General features: G+C 34.6%; 1 protein-coding gene across 1 annotated transcript in view; it reads right to left on the bottom strand.

Annotated features, from left to right (window-relative positions):
* Positions 1-13,761, bottom strand: part of UNC5C (unc-5 netrin receptor C) — a 305,644-nt gene extending 291,883 nt beyond the window's left edge. The window contains exon 1 of the mRNA XM_015542240.2: positions 13,624-13,761. Coding sequence (XP_015397726.1) covers positions 13,624-13,761 — 138 coding nt within the window. The remainder of the gene's footprint in view (positions 1-13,623) is intronic.
* Positions 13,762-17,942: the final 4,181 nt, after the last annotated feature.

The raw sequence follows: 17,942 nt of genomic DNA, 5'->3' as shown, positions 1-17,942 counted from the left end.
GGGAGTCTCTCTTTCCAACTCTCTCTGTGACCCTCCCCCACTTGTGCTCTTTCTCTCTCAAAGTAAATAAATAAACATTAAAAAAAATAATTATATGCATAAAATTAAATACCATAAACTATTTATTCACAAACATGTAGTAAGAAAACAAAGATGTATGAGAACCTGTCTAGGCACTTGTGTCATGATAAATTAAAATGATTATTGATTTTTCTAAGATCAATGCCTATTGCCCCAAGTAATCCATTCTGTAGTGTTTTTAAAAATACCATGTATAAGGACCCTCATATGGCCCCAAGATAAATTAACAGAGTCATATTATATAATATAGACTCCCTCCTCACAAATTAGTAAAATACTTCATATTTGCTTTGTGTGTTTCACAACACAGTGCTTGAAAACTGAATGATTATCATATTGATGACTGTAATGTGGTCCTAAATGAATACTGGTCAGATATATAATAAATCTTGATTTTTAGTTATTCTTACAGGGGAAAGGAAAAGAAGATATCATTTTGATCAAAACTGGTCATTTTCTCTTACAATTTTTTGTGACATTAAATCTCAGCTATGATTTTGAAAGGGTCCAGGTTATCAGGTAGGATTCTGTAAACTATATTTCTGCTGCATCCAGATGGTCACTTTTATGAGTAATACTAGTAACAGAATAATCACAGGTTCAATGATTCATTTAATCATACCATCCTCCAATATCTTTTCCATTAAGAATATTGTGATAGTTCAGAGAACGTTAGATAACATCATTTTATAAATTTATTTTAAAATGAATTAAAGCATCTTTCTGATAAACATCAGGTTATTTAAGGGGCAACTTTTGCTGAAAATTTTTACTGATTTAATCAACTTTGATTTAAAAAAAAAAAAAATCAGGCTTACCTTTCCAGGAAGTTTCTGACTTGTTCAAGTTCAATATGTCAAATATGCATAAAAAATAAAATGTGTAATTTCAGAATTTATAGCCATTACAGAAGTTTTTATAACTTTAACTTTAATGTACAAAATGTTCCTGAAAATACTGCATACTCACCACTGACAATATCCCCTTTGTCTAAGTTTTAGACTATACGTAAATATCATTTTCTAGGCTATCATTTCCTAACCTATAAAATACAAACATTCATCATCCACAGTCCGTTTCTTTCCCCTCTAACATTCTTTGACTCCAAATCATTGTCACGTCAACACTCTTTGACATGCCTTCTTCACATTCCTACTGCCACTGCCTCCACTCAGGCTCTCATCATCCTACACCTGAATAACGCAGTGGCTCCCAAGTATACGGTGTTCTTAGCTCCAGTCTAGATTCATCCCCACCAGCTTCCACGTTGCTATCAGAGTTATCATTCTCAAATGCAAATCTGATGATATGAGTTACTCCTTGGCTTAAAAAGAGTTTAAATATTGCTTCTTCCAGATCTTGGAAGAATCCAGATGGTCCTGGATCCCACCATCTGATTTGGATGCTTCTCCACCATGACCTTGGCCCCAAAGCATTTCTTTTTTATAGAACTTATTGCAGCATACTATGATGATTGATTTATTGCCCTATTTCCCATTAGGCTCCTTAAAAGTAAGTAAAACTTTTGATTTGGGATCCTTTGTGTTTAGTACATTGCTTTATTCTTAATGGTGAACAGTATGTGCTTGCTGAATAAACAAAGGAGTGAATGAATAGGCATCTCTAATATCTGAATGCAAGGTTTTATTAAAGGACTGAGGTAGCATATTCTCTAAGACTCTATAAATATTTATTCCCATTTGAAAATATGCCCATAAATCTCTAGCACATATTTTGCCACTAGAGATACAAAAGCGAAATGGTATATAAACACTAAACTTTGTAGTACACTTTTTAATATTCACACATAAAATCACTCAAAGTAAAACGTTGCCATTTGCCTAATTCATTCTATTTAGACAAAGAAACCAGACTGGTTAGATTTATGATACGGTTAAACGTGCTATGTATTGATTTACACTATTACAAATACTTACGTTCCACCAAAGTTTTTGGTTTTAAGAAAGAAACTACAAATGTTAAGTGATATATTAGAGAACTCCCGCCTACCACATCTTAGTTATTTTAAATGGAATCTAAATTTGGGGTCCAAATTAAGAGAATATATATAAGTTCCACACAGCATAATTTAGAACAGGAAGTTTCCCTGGTAACCACATATAAGTTGGCAAGCAGCAAAAGAAACTATAGCCTTAGGTTCCTTGTTAAAAAAAAAAAAAAAAAAAAAAAGGAAGTATACTTTATGACCCTGAATTCGTTATTGGTTAACTCCTTCCTCCTGGGCTGTGGTATAATTTTAGGTTTGTCTTTTTCATTTAAGTCAACTGCTTACAAGTAGGTTGAAGACAATTTCAGTAAATCCCATCCCATTTTCTTCAAAACTTTTCGGATGTTTTATATTAGGACTAACCGTGGTGATAACCTTTCTTTTTTCTTTGGTTAATACACTGGTCCAATCAATAAAGCAATCTTTAGCCTCCTTCAGTCAAACTACACTGAGCCCAATTGACTTTTCTACTCTCTATTCTAGAAATGCTCTGGAAATAACCATTAAGTCAATGGCAGGAATACTGATGCTAAATTTACTTCTTAAATGTATTTCTGTAAACATAAATAGAGAAGTCTGAAAACAATGTTGTGTTGAATGCAATATACTACCACTATTATTCATAACATTATTATTTATAATAACAATTAAACAGGAAAAATATTCTAAAGAGAATTTTGCATTAGTTTACTTGATATAAATATAAGAAAAGAAACAGACAGATGGATTACATTTTATATGCTCCCTAACGACACTAATCTAGGTCTTCCTACCATGTTTTAGCAGATTTTTAAAGAAATTTTTCTTAAGATCAAACAGTGCACTACATTCATAGCGTCTGAAAGTTAGTTCTTTGTTAAGAGGCACTCCTAACATGCTTTTAAGTACTTTAATGTCAGTTCTTTGGTATCTGTGATTCATAGCAACCAATACTCTAATTATTATATATGATTTAGGGAGAAAAATGCATGTACAGGCAAATTCTACCATTTACAACAGGAACTCATAACACAAATTAATGGTAGCACATGCCCCTTAGTGGTTAATATAACATTTACAAAAGCTTTTTGTTAACTGTAGCAATACTCTGAAACTCCGGGGCCATCTGGAAATAATTCTATTCACAGTCTCAGGAGAAGGCAAGAGTTGTTAGCACAGAATATTTCAAATATTTAGATAACTTTAGATAACGATAACGTTAGAGAAAGTAGTAGCTCGTTGTCACATGGGCATGCCTGCTCTCCAGCTTTCCAAGGTATCCTCTGAAAGGGAAGGATCAGTTAGAGCAATGAGAATTTGACCAAACCATGCTGGTTGGCAGATGCTTATTTCTTCTCTGCAATGTTAAAAACTGACTTATGCACAAAGGGGATAAAGGTATAACAATGTAATAGAAAGGAAAGAAGTCAGGGAAAAAAGGAAGGGCGGGAGGGAGAGGAGAAATAATAAGACATAGACTTTTCAAGACCTAAGAAGTTATAATCGAGTGATATAATACAGATGCCTGTTAAGAAAGCATAGTCACTGGATTTCCGGTGACAGGACATTTCAAGTAGAAGAATCCAAAGCTCTAAGGTGGACAGTGCACAGGCATTCTGAAGGGACAGAATGAATGCAAGCAGAGCTCCATAGGAGATGGTGATGTACACGGTCAGAAAATGAGAAGTGCAGGGGCGTCTGGGTGGCTCAGTTGGTTGGGCAACTGACTTCGGCCCAGGTTGTGATCTCCCGCTTTGTAGGTTCACGCCCCACATCTGGCTCTGTGCTGACAGCTTGGAGCCTGCTTCAGATTCTGTGTCTCCTTCTCTCTCTGCCCCTCCCCTGCTCACACTCTCTCTGTCTCCCAAAAATAAATAAATATTAAAAAAAAAAAAAAAAAGAAAGGAAAATGAGAAGTGGGGATAGGATGCACAGGGTGAAGAAAGGAGGAGGAAAATAAGATTTCACATCAGTCAAAGAAATATTTTGAGAAGATAAAAAGGGTTCCTTGCTCCAATTCATATAGAGCAAGTTACTGATAATCCTTACAGAAGTAACTAAAAGGAAAAAGGGATTAAAAACATGACAATGCTAAATATTTTGAACTTTTCAAGACATTCCTGACAATAAACTTCCTAAAGTTCATACCAAAATAAGCATTCGACCACATTTTATTGCTTATCTGACTTGCTGATCCCACTGTGAACTTTTAATTAATTTATAAAAGGAGCCCCTACATTAATTTATTCTAATCATTATAAAATAATTAACATTTTGACTATGACTCAGATTCTGCATGTCTGTATCTATGAAATAAAACGTAACTAACACTTATATTGGATTCATCATCTGTGTTTTAGTGAGTGACCTTACTGCTTCAATAAAACCTTACTGAAATGTCAGCATAACCACAAATATAAACGGAAAAGAAAATTACCATTCAGTAGTTATCTCTCCATAATCGTAATACTGAAAGAAAAAATTTCGTTTCTGAAAATATTTAACCTTTTGTCATATTGATTAAGAGAATATCTAAGAAATAATTCATTAAGTCTCTGAAGTTTTTAATTTGTTCTAAAGGGTAAATAACAAAACACTTTACAAGGTAAAATTTTCTGCAAATACAAAGTGCTTTAAATTGAACACCTACTGACTTAGTATATACTCAGGCATGTCTCATTTCACTGTAGTAGATCAGGCTTGTAATTTTTATATGTTTTCTGTTTTTCTCACTAGACGAAAGGGTCTTCATGGCAGGGACTAGGTTTACTTTAATTCTCCAATGCTTAGCTCATGAAATAAAGTTGAAACCTAAGTAGAAACCCTGGTAAATGAACAAATGAAATGGCAGGTAGTAGCACAAAAGTGAGATAAAAGGAATACACAAATTCCCTCCTTTCTAAGTTTCTAATATTGGCAAATAAAACATTTTCAAGGACTGGTCCAAAAGTGTATGTATAGTATGTATGTATATGTGTATGTACATATGTATGTGGGGGGGGTGTAGGTGGGGGGGGGGTGTAGGTGAGTGTATTAGTCATGTGTATGAAACATGGAAGGAAATGTAAACATGTTCATTATTTAACTGGAGACTGACAGAATAATCACAGGCACAAATGGCGATCTCTTCAGCCAGTACTGCATTGCCACTTTAAAGACAGAAAAGGGACAGGGTTCTGTAGAAGTGATTATATGCACTGACTAATAAAGAATGCAGGATTTAGGATAAGAAACTGAGTTAGGCAAAGCGGCCAATTATTTGTTATTTTAATGAACATTTTAAAGATCTACATATAGAAAGCTGCCTACCTGTAAATGGACAAGTCAGCAAAATAGTCGTTCTATTTCTGGGACAATTCATTCTGTTTACTGTAAAGCTATGATAGAGAAGACCACTGGCCAGGTACAAAGAATGTATACACAAACGCTGATTCATTCACTCATTGTGAACCCCTTTACCAAACTGTAGGGTTAGAAATGATAATCATTACTACATAAGATAGATCCCAAGATCAAATGAGGTTTTTTTTTTATTTGAAAGCTCCATAAATCATAAATATTGAAACTTGTTAATGTTGTGTTCCAAATAAGATGATTTTATTTCTGCATTTTGTTTTCTTCCGTTTTTTTTTACTAAAACATTCCTGAGACATTTACTGCTTTGTTCTACTCTCAAACAGAAATTGCCATTTGAATATCAATATGTGTCCAAACACTAAAATGGTTGTCACTGGCACTGATTAGCAAACATCAAGATTAGCCAGAAAATTTTGGCTTATCTCAAAATGTACCTTTAAGATGAAGAAAATATACCAAAACCCTTAAAATTAGTATATTAATGTTCTAGTTACTATTTAGTGTGCAAAATTTTATAGGATTCTGTGGTTGTGTCTGTGTGTGTGAGGGGGAGTGTTGTAATTGTGAGGAAGAGAAAGGATATGGATGACAGAAATAAATAATGTAACATGGGATAGATTTCCCATTTCAACAGACTGTTGAAATAAGAATGCATAGGGTTTTTTGGATGAATTATACTTTAATTTTATGCTTAGCCACACTATTTTAATAAAGTACTCTTTTCTTGCACTATCTGAATAGCCAAGATGATGATAGTTCAAGACTCTATGTTGGTTTCTATCATGTTTCTCCCATTTATTGCAATTAAAAAAAATCAAACTAACACTTTACACCACTTTGTTGTATAACTTAAAAAGCTGTTTCTACTTCCTGTTACGTTTAATGTGTAATCAATTTAGCAGAAACCATCCATGGTTACTGAGCTATCCTCTTCCAGCATTACAAACCTGAACTATCTGCCCTTTATTTTTATGATAATCTCTCTCAGGATATATATCAGATAGCTTAAAGGTTTTGCCTTTATGTCTCCTTGCACATTAAACACTTTTAACCCTGTTAAGATTAAACAATGTATTTTATTCCATGTAGAAAAAAATCTAAAATTTGATCATTTATCTCTGTTTCACACACACACAAAATTTCAACTTCACCTTTAATGGAGATTAGGCTACTAGTGGAGTGGCTTGTGGTGAAGGCTACTATTGTTCTAACATAAATTCATTACCTGATGAGATAAACAGAGTAAATTCTTACAAATGCAATGTTCAGCTTAATAGGATGGACTTTTCAACTAATTGAGGTGAGATTTTTAGGTTTAACTCCTCATCTATGTATTAAAGCAGTTGTCTAAGGTCCCCTATTGGATAACATTTGGCTAGTGAGGCACACTTATTGGTAGTGCGCATTTCTTTTAAAATACATTGCTTTTAAATTAATAAATAACCCCGATTTTTAATCAGTTCAGACAACTCATGTCAATTAGAGAATAGCTCAAAAATCACTATTAAACTTTTATTTTATGTTTGGATATATGTCATAGAGAAATTATAGTGCATTTGACATATTGGGGGACAGCTCTAAATTAACCAACATGATTACAAAGTAATACAAGCTTAATCCCAAATCAGAATAAAGATAATAATTGCAATATAAATTCAAGTAAATGTGAAACGATCATAGGCTGGAGTTGTTAGGGGTGAGATGTGTCCAGAACTAAAAGCTCAGACTATAACAGAGTTAAAAAGAAGGTGGAAGGAGTTCCACACCAAGAGTAAGGATATATCTTCAAAGGAGGAAATCACAAGACCTCTTTGGAAAACTGTGAATATACCAATCCAATTGTAATGCAATATTCATGGCTGGAAACATGGTAGAAATTATGTTAGAAACAGACTGAATTTCAAACTAAGGTGTTACCATGTACACTATTTTTAAAGAGGGTTTTCTCAAATCTTTATCCAGCAATGCATTTTTTTAGTCAGTAAGTGGAAACAATAGATAGTGAACTTTATTAAACCTTAACAATTTTTTTAATCTGGGGGAAAATCAATAGTAGTACAAGGTGAAAAATAAATACATTGCCTGTTTTTCAATAAATCTTTCTTTTAAATTTTTAAATTGTGCTTAGCTATTCATTTGTAACTATGTGCTATTGGACAAAAGTTGTCTAGGTTTTTTAGGCATCCAGTAACTGGGTCAAGAATTTTTAAAATGTTGACGTTAAGTTTGCTCCACATTCCTGCTTATTTCAGAGAGCTTTGTAAATTATCAATTTGTTAACCCAAAGTTAAGATGGCTGGCTAATCAACACTATTCCAACCCAAAGGCCAATCCTAGTATTAATAAACAATCTCAAGGGAAATAATAGATAGTAAATCTCCATTACTATTCCCAGTTAATATTTTATTTCAATTACAATGTCATTTCTTTAGGTTTTAAAAACTGAATCTACCAAAAATGTCAAGTATGTAGCACATTTTATAATTAAATTTTTTTTTAACATTTATTTATTTTTGAGACGGGGAGAGACAGAGCATGAGCAGGGGAGGGTCAGAGAGAGAGGGAGACACAGAATCCAAAACAGGCTCCAGGCTCTGTGCTGTCAGCCCAGAGCCCAATGCAGGGCTCGAACTCACGGACCGCGAGATCATGACCTGAGCCGAAGTTGGATGCCCAACCGACGGAGCCACCCAGGCGCCCCAGCACATTTTACAATTAAATAAAAACTATGATATGAAAATTCAATACAGAGATATAAAACTGTAGGAGTCAGTTATTTCAACTCACTCTGCAGTTCTTAAAAATGTTCCCCAGATTAAAAAGGGCAAGAAAGAAAAATCAGTTATGTGATCAGTGAGTAACAACAACAACAAAAAGATTGGCTGACTATATCGTTAAATCATTGGCTTAAGGAGTGGTGCTATTTGGTGAATGTACAAGCACAAGTCAAATGATTTGAAACCATTTACATTTTAAAAACAGCAAAACATTTATAACTTAATGACAATGTCAAGGGGAGTCTGTATGTTAAGATATTCAACCAGTATAAGAAGAATCGCATCTCGTGACTGATTCAAAGATTTCAGAAACTGTAAAAACATTACTTACCGATGAGGTTTTTCAGCTGTTAAAAATTAAATTTTTTTTTTTTTTTCAGCGTTTTTAATTTTTTTATTTTTGGGACAGAGAGAGACAGAGCATGAACGGGGGAGGGGCAGAGAGAGAGGGAGACACAGAACCGGAAACAGGCTCCAGGCTCCGAGCCATCAGCCCAGAGCCTGACGCGGGGCTCGAACTCACGGACCGCGAGATCGTGACCTGGCTGAAGTCGGACGCGTAACCGACTGCGCCACCCAGGCGCCCCCAGCTGTTAAAAATTAAACCAAAGAAATCCCATAATTTGCTTAGGGCTTTAGAGATTTTTTTTTTCAGATCTCATTGCCACCCTCCCTTAAGTATAGCTAACAGAATTCAATGCTTTTATCAAAGGAAGTGTATGGAATGCCCCTCAAAGGGTACGTCTGTTTAGAACACCTTCCTACATTTAATGGAATTCTCAAAACTGGAGATGTAAAATTTAGATACATAAAAGCAAATTCGGTGGAGGAAGGAGGGTGTCTTCTGTTTCTAAGAGGTAATGTTAAGTTAAAACTTATTAAACTAAATTTTAGCTAAAATTAAAACTTATTTTAAAATCCAATTTAAAATGAAGATGTTCATATAATGTATTTATACGCTCAAAATGTAGAACTGATACAATTTTTTAAAGTCAGAACCTATTATGAATGTCTTCATTAATTTTAGCACCTGGAAGTAATTTCATTATTATCTTTCTTTAAATTTGATTGGAAAAATTAATTGGGGAAAACTTGACTTCATTATAAATTTGAATATTTAATATTTATATAGAGATATTTGGAAATTGGATTTATACAGGATGTTTGTCCAAACGTAATGAAAGTGACTCAGTAATATATACTTGTGCATATCACTTATGTAGGCATTTCTAATTATTTTTAATGGAAGTCATCTAGTCATTAAGCTGGAAACAGTTTTTCTATTTTCCCCCAATGTGTCATATCCATTTTCATTTTCCTTGTTTCAGAAAAGCTACTGCTCTCAATTCTTCTTTTTCTGCATAAAACCTTATTCTCTCAGCCTAACTGAAAAGAAGACAGTAACACATTTCCCACTCCCCTCTCTAAGGGATGTTCTTAACAGTAGGATATTCTTTTTATCATCTGTAACCTTTGCCAGATTTAAGACAGACAGTGTAAAGATCAGGTTCTGTTGTCTATAAAGGCTGCCCTGAAATTGACAAAACTGTTGTCTTTAATGCCAGAAGGGAAGAGTTTGTCAATTTCAAGATGAAATTAAGCACTGATCTTCTTCTGGCATTGATAAAACCTTTGAGGAAAAGGGTGGATATTATATGGAGTTGAGTTGAGATCCACATATTTATAATAAAGAGATACTAATTGATATGTACTTATAAAGATCCTGCTAGCTTTACATATATTACTTCTGTGGACCCTCACAACAATCTCAGTAAATCAGGATACAGGTTATAATCTGTATTTTATGCACAGGAAGCTGAGATTCCAGCACATTAAACGGCTACCCAAGTTTAAACAGCTGTTAATGGCACACTTAGGATTTAAAATCCAGAATTTTGACTCTAAAACTCCTATTCTTTCACTGGCCAAATCAGTCTCTTCATTTATAAATTATGAATTTAATGGAAATCTCTTTGTTGACCACAGTAACAAAAACAACATAAAAGGCCAAAAAGGAGGAGGAGCTCTAATGTAAAGATTAACCAAACTTCAAACACATGAAAAGGGTCCAGATTCCTGGCAATGCTCTCTTCATATGAAGAAATCAGAAATTATTCAGGAACATAATAGTAATAGTAACACTTTTCATTTGTATAGGACTTTGCACTTTTCAAGGCATTTTACATACATTATCCCGTTTATATTGCACATAAGAGCAATTCAATAAATGCTAAAGAATTTTTTCTTTCTTTCTTTTTTTTTTGAGACTGTGGGCACAAGTTGGGGGAGGGGCAGAGGGAGAGGGAGAGAAAGAATCTTAAGCAGACTCCACGCCCAGCACTGAGCCTGATATGGGGCTCAAATAATGAAGCGTGAAATTATGCCCTGATCGAAGTCAGGAGTCAAACACCTAACCCACTGAGTCCCAGGCACCCTTGTTAAATAGTTTTTTTAATGGGAATGATTACAACTAGAGAACTGAAAATCCAAGTACTAGAAGATGATACTATTCTGGAGAAAAACAGTATTGTCCATTCAGCACAATTTTTTGCATAAATATTTACTTATCTATTTAGCAGCAGAGTGACATTCATGTGGCATTAGTGCTACGTCTAGAGTTTAGTTCTTTCCTGATTTTTCAAAGGAGATATTTAGGGAACTTCAGAAATTAGGATTTAAGGGCATTTTCAAACTACTGAATAATCCAGATTGGCTAAGAAGAGATATTTTAGTATCTGGTAAGAAATCAAAAGTATTGACTGTATTTCAAACTGTACCATACCTGAATATTGTGATGTTAACTACCTGAAAAATACTGAATGAGAAATAGTTATAGGTTGTTTTAATTTTATTGGGGAATTATTAACTGCCCATCCTCAGTCCATTTGTAAGCCTTAACCTAAAATATTTTAAAGTGTGCTACTAACAAAAGAATTATCTTTAGATCTAGTTTTAAAATAGAGATATTTTTCATATCCAGGAAAGCCCTATCTGATCAAGTGACATAAATATTGGGCACTAAAGGACAACAGGCATTGAGAACAAGTACAAGGAATAATATTTAAAATTATATGTTAAGATATAAATGCATATTGACATATTCATGTAGGCATTTATTAGAAATTATATTCATTGATTCTAGGCTCATTCCACAAACTGTATTTAATGGGCTTTAAGAAAGACCCGTATTTATTCAACAATCATTCACTGGGATTTATTTAGTGAACACTATGGGACAATCACTGTGCTTGATCCGGGAGACCATACTCATGTGGAAATCACTAATGGTTTCCAAGGGCTGTAAACGAATTGTAAGGCTTAATGTAATAAGTATAAACTCATAGCACAAAAGGCATACATGTGACACAAATAATAATTAATATTCTTCACACTCATTTATCATGCAACCATTGGATTCATTTATTATTTAAAAATAATACTTATGAGTAATATAATTATAATGGTATTGAGGAAAGTTTAGAAAGAATAGCAAAGGGAAAAAACATAATATAGAAACCATTTTCATCTTCCATGTTTTTCCCCAGTCTTTTAAAATATATGTATTTTACTGTGTCCTACATTTTTATTTACTCCCTCATAAGCATTTTTATATAGTCCCACATAATTTTATGATAAGCTTTTAAGTTGTTACATAATATTCTATTTTGTGAGCAGATATTATATCATAATCATGGCGTGCATAATGCAAAGACCACAATCTTGCAAATCTCGCGAATCTGGGCTAAGATTTAGATAATTGTTCCAGTACCATTTCACTAGTCTGTTTTCTTATCTGTGACATATGAATGATAACATGTACCTTTCAGGCTTTCCAACCATCAGAGAGACTATTAACGTAGAAAGCACCTATAGCAGATGCTACAACTCTGTAGAGAAGAAATGGCAGCTGTTGTTTATTATTTCCTGAATGTTGTAGAATTATATGACAATGTTTTGAATAATTATTTCTTTTAGATTATTTCCTCAGTTCCACCCACAACTTTGCCTATCACTTATAATGATCCTTGAATTTCTTATTTTCTAACCTCAAATCACGAATCTTTATAGTAGTTATTTTGGCAAAGGGAAAAATGTTTCAAGGAGCCTTAAGCAAAGAAGAGAAAGACTAGCGCATTTTTAAGTTCAGCTATGACAATGTAATTTTATGTATTCATAAATGTATTTTTATGTAATCATAAAAAGAGAAGCATTCTACTCTAAAAATATCAAATGAGATACTATTTGTCAAAGTGCTGTAAAAGTTTCAATGTATACACAAATGTGAGCTAATACTATCATTTACTTATAGTATTTTTTATTCACTGATTGGTTGTAGCTCAAACTTTGAGCCAATCTCTTCCATGTGTAGGAAAAAAAAAGGTAGAAAATCCCTTCTGTGATATCATTTTATTCCACCCATAATGTTTTCAAATCGGGAAATATATTTTTTGAAGGTCATGTATTATTGTTTTTTTTTTATTTAAAAAAAAAATTTTAACGTTTATTTATTTTTGAGACAGAGAGAGACAGAGCATGAACGGGGGAGGGTCAGAGAGAGGGAGACACAGAATCCGAAACAGACTCCAGGCCCTGAGCTGTCAGCACAGAGCCCGATGCGGGGCTCGAACTCACTGACCGCCAGATCATGACCTGAGCCGAAGTCGGCTGCTTTACCGACTGAGCCACCCAGGAGCCCCAAAGGTCATGTATTATTGTAACTGAGTTCAGATTTTACCTTTAAATACTTTATTCTGGAGTTGATTTATATGAAATGTAATGTAGAACTTCATGAAGTCTCTAAGGTGGGGAAAAACATAATTACTTAACTGCTGATACTTTGCTATCTTTTGCTACAGAGTATCTATTGTCCCATTCAAATAAAAATGCATTTCTTCATGATTAGAGATGAAAAAAGTGCAAATTTACAACATTCTATATGCGTAGAGTGTTTTGATAATGAAACCTCTTTCCCCTCATGGAAATCAAGAAAAGGAAAGTTTATCAAGAACCAGGTGAAATACACTCAGGCGAGAAAAATATTCTCAGGCATTCAGCTTTCAAATATACTTCTTGGGGCACCTGAGTGGCTTAATTGGTTAGGCATCCAACTCTTGATTTCGGCTCAGGTCATGATCTCATGGTTCATGTGTCGGCCCTGTGTCAGGCTCCGCGCTAACAGCACAGTGGTATTAGCCCAGAGCCTACTAGGGATTCCCTGTCTCCCTCTGCCCCTCCCCTGCTCGCGCACGCTCTCTCTCAAAATAAATACATAAACTTTAAAAAATAAAATAAAATACACTTTTTCTAGATCCCATTTATGTTATTTCCAACATGAAAAAAAAAATCCAGTGATTTTCAGAGTTCAAAGTGGGAGGAATATTATGGATACAATAGGTGGAGGTTGAAAAGTCGGCTTCATACCTTTGGGCAACTGGGGACCCGGCCGCTGTCCCCATCGGGAATGTTTTGAAGGCCAACAAACCGCTCAACCACTGTCTTCTCTTTATAAATAATTCCCACAGACTCTGGACGAAGGGTGGATGTGACTTTCAGCTTCATTATGGTTTCTTGAGAGTGTTCTCAGGTCCTGCTTCTGCACCAGTGGCCTATGTCTCTGTGGGAAATCCTAGTGATCTCTGGGAGTGCTTACAAGAACAGGCAGCATGGGGGTTTTCTTCCCTGGAAACCTTACTCCTGCGTACTTTTCATGCAATCAATCAGGAAGGAAAGGTCAACAGACAGCTTTCAAATAACTGATTCACTTAACTTCTGCCAGTGATTTGGGACAGAGAAGTGAAGTTGTGGAGAGATAAAGGCAGGAGAACCCCACTCAATCACAGGAAAACCTAAACTCCTTTAAATCTTATGAGGAGACTAGACACATTCCAGTGAGCTCCCTCCCCTCAGCTACAGACATTTGCCAAAGCCATTAAGGTAAGTCTACACTGATGTCTAGTTAGAGGTTGGTGGTATGTGTGTGCACATATGGAAGGTGGGAGCACTGAGGAGGAAAAAACAGGAGTAAAAGGACAGCCGTTCACTGTGATTAACAGGACAAGACAGGGCCATGTTTCAGAAAGGTTAACTGGCTACATCCTAGGCCATTAAGTGCAGACCTGGATTTCAGAAACCAGAAGGCACATGAGCATGACTCCCCCTATCCTCTGAACACTTAATACACCTTTCGTGTCTGACTCATTAATTGCTGAAGCACTCTGATGGTAGTCTGGAAAACCAGCGAACATGGAGACTCACTACAAACGATATAAACACTGGAGATTTATTTTGTTTCTGGAGCAGTCAATCCTTTCAAAGCTGGCTCATGGAAGCGCAATAAAATTTTCTTTTTAATAGAAAATAAATTTAATTTCCATTTTGGTTCCATTCTTAGCACCTTATCTTTCCATGAAGAGTATTTGTGAAGGGTTCTCCAGTTGCAAAAGACTTAGGAGTTTCTACAAGTCCCATCCTACCCATTTAGTTTCCTCCCAGATAATAAATTTCATGATGACAAGGACGATGAGTGCTTCATCATCAGGTCTACTATGGTGGATCTGGGGCTTATAGCCCAATGACTGGCCCATATGAAGTCTTAAATAAAGAAGCTGGCTAATGAATGGATGCCACATTAAAGCTTTTTTTTTCTAAACTCTCTATGCTTATTTCATTGGTCATGTTTCTATGGGTTACTTTTGATTTGGCATCGAAATAATGTAATGAGTACCCTTGATCCAAGGTTCCTCAGCTGGATAAACAACAACTTGCTCTTATTTTGATTAAGGAGAGCCATTACATGTTTTTCCTCAAGCTATTAGTCTACTAGGAACATGCTGTAATTTATAAGCCCTATCAAAACTTTCTCTTTAATGAAATGAATAGGAAATTAATGCAGTCAGGCAGAAAGCTCTTTTAGCTAATAGTGTTTAGCACTTTCTTCTTTGAAATACTAGAGAGCAATTTTCATTTACTGGTTATTTAAGGAGGGAAAATTCAGTCCCACGGATATCACCTAGATTGGGTTTATGTATAAGCGTGGTATACCCTCCCTTGGGCAAGCCATGTGCTAAAACATGGAAAAATAAATATTCCAGCTTTCTAACACTAACAGTAATTATAAATGGTATTACATGACCACTGGCAAATGAACTCTTAGAATAACACTATTTCCAATGTGTCAATAAATATTTGTAGAATTTAGGTACCATACTCATAGGCATTAAAAAAAAGACGTGATTCTATTTTTTGCCTTTGACACAGAGGTACAAATTAATGTACTTATTTTAGTTCTTAGAAAGCATTTTGTGTTTGAAATATTGAAATAGATGACAGTACAATTAGATTTAATTTTTTTAATGTTTATTTATATTTGTGTGAGAGAGAGACAGAGAAAGAGAAGAGAGAGTGCGAGCAGGGGAGGGGCAGAGAGAGAGGGGGACAAGGATCTGAAGCGGGCTCTGTGCTGACAGCAGAGAGCCCGATGAGTAAGCCGAAGTCAGATGCTTAACTGACTGAGCCACCCAGGTGCCACAGATTTTAATTTTTATAGATAAATATGCAATTTCCTCTGTTCTGTGTGGGCCTCTCTTTAAAAGAAGGACTAGCTGGAGGCATATTTCACTGGCTCAGAATTCTGAGAATCAGACCAGTATTTAGAACTTTTATTGTCAGAAACCAGTATCAGTCATTCCACAAATAGAGTATTTACATACAATTTTACTATTTACTTAAGAAAAGTTGAAAGGAGTTCGCTAAGAAGGCTAAGCGTCCCCATTTGCAATGTACTTCTTATTACTAATTCGTTTAAACCGTTTCATATCGGAAAGTCATTTCTAGCCTATCAACTATTAGTATTATTACACACTAAAGAGTATAGAAAGCTTAATTATTGATATGGAATTAATAAATTCCTTGATACATAGATAGCTGAAATAAAATAATTTTGAAGTAAAATAGCTTTCAAAATAATAAGCTATCACTTGTATAAATATTGAAAAAGTAAATCAGAATCCTAAGAACACGCATAGGATCAAGGATCCTTTTGTCCATTATAAGCCCTTTTGCAGAATTCAGCTTTGAGGCAGTTTTGAATTTCACATCTGATTCTACCTTTGAAAATATTCTCACAGTGATGAATGACCTTTTCCATGTAAAACGGGTTTTGAAATAGACGTACAGTTACCAAAGCTTCTTTCCTCTTATGTTGGAAATGTTTATTTCTTTATTGGAAGCCTGTGGTGATGCAGCCACAGAAAAATGCTACCGTAAAAATAGAAAGATTTATTGTCCCTCAATTTATAAAAAATGTCAAGTAAAGACTACAAATGAATCCAGCTCTTACATGGATTAATCAGGTTTCTGAGAAATAGCCATTTTTTTTTAATTCAAAAAATGTGGTTCATTAGTTTGAATATTCATTTTGAAATTCTAACCATGGTGTTGTAGTCATGCTTCGTTACTAGTTTTGACACAAATTAATGAGCATTTACACCTGATATTTTACTGATGAAAATAGTACTTTTCCTAGTTTGGTTGGTTGTTTTATGACATTGGATTTCCATCAGCCCTGATCACCTTGTGAAAACTTTGGATTAGAACTTTGTTAGAAACGTAACAAAAATAATTCTCATATAAGCATTTCTAACACTTACACATAATTATAGTCACATGGCATAATCACAGAACCATTATACGACAAAGCCTAATGTTCAGCCCAGGCTTGACATATTATGGACAGCACTCGGTAGATGTCAGTCACCATTTTTATCATTATTAAATAGAAGTGGACATTTACAGAGTATGAAGTTCTTAATAAAGTTGTTCCCTATAACTTCTTTTTAGGGCAAAGCATAGACTTTAGTGCAGTTATTTTGAATATTTGGGGTTAGAAAATATTAACAGAACCTTTATTATCTCTGCCCTGCCAAGACTCCCACACATCTCCTGTCTCAGATTTGCAAAAGATGTTTTCCTAGATTATGACTAGCTTTACATTCCCTCTTCCTTAAAAAAAAATCTTTTGACTTTTATTAATATTCCCCCAATATATGCCATATCTTAACTTCCTACTGAGAAAAAAAATTTAATTCATATGTTTTTAATTATCTTCAAATTTGTAATTATTGAATAATATATCTAATTTTTCCCTTTCTTAACATTAATAAGTTGACAGTCAGTCTGATACTTACTCTAATTTACTGTCTACTAGAGTCATTTGACATAATTCTTCTAATGTAATGAATTCAGTTTCTTTTTTCTAATATTGTTTGGCTGCTATTAGGACACAAACCTTCTGAAAGTTACTGAAGTATAGAAGCCAAATGAAATAAAAATGTCAGCAAATTTATTAAGAGACACTAAAATAATAGAATAGTAGCCCTATGATTTATGTACTTCTTATTTCTGCTCTTTTTACTTGCAGAATATGCAAAACCATCTAACCAACTGCTTTAAAAAAGCATAAAATACCACCCCCCCCTTACCCCCCACCACTCCTCTAAATTCTTTACTGTCGCTAGACATTTAACACTGCTCCTATCCTCTCCCATTTCATTTTGCTTATACTCGGTGGAAATTTTTCACTGGTATCCTCAGTGTAACAAAGACACTTCAGTTTCAGAGACCTGTGGCATTTTCTTCTCTTTCACCTCAGTCCCTGATTATCACTTCATATCAACCCAAGAGGAACTTCAAATTAATGTCATTAATCAATCACCACTATCCAATACCGCTAAAAACCCTGA

Source organism: Panthera tigris, chromosome B1 (assembly GCF_018350195.1).
Source record: "Panthera tigris isolate Pti1 chromosome B1, P.tigris_Pti1_mat1.1, whole genome shotgun sequence".
NCBI lineage: Eukaryota > Metazoa > Chordata > Mammalia > Carnivora > Felidae > Panthera > Panthera tigris.
This window is presented reverse-complemented; position numbering and strand designations above follow the sequence as displayed.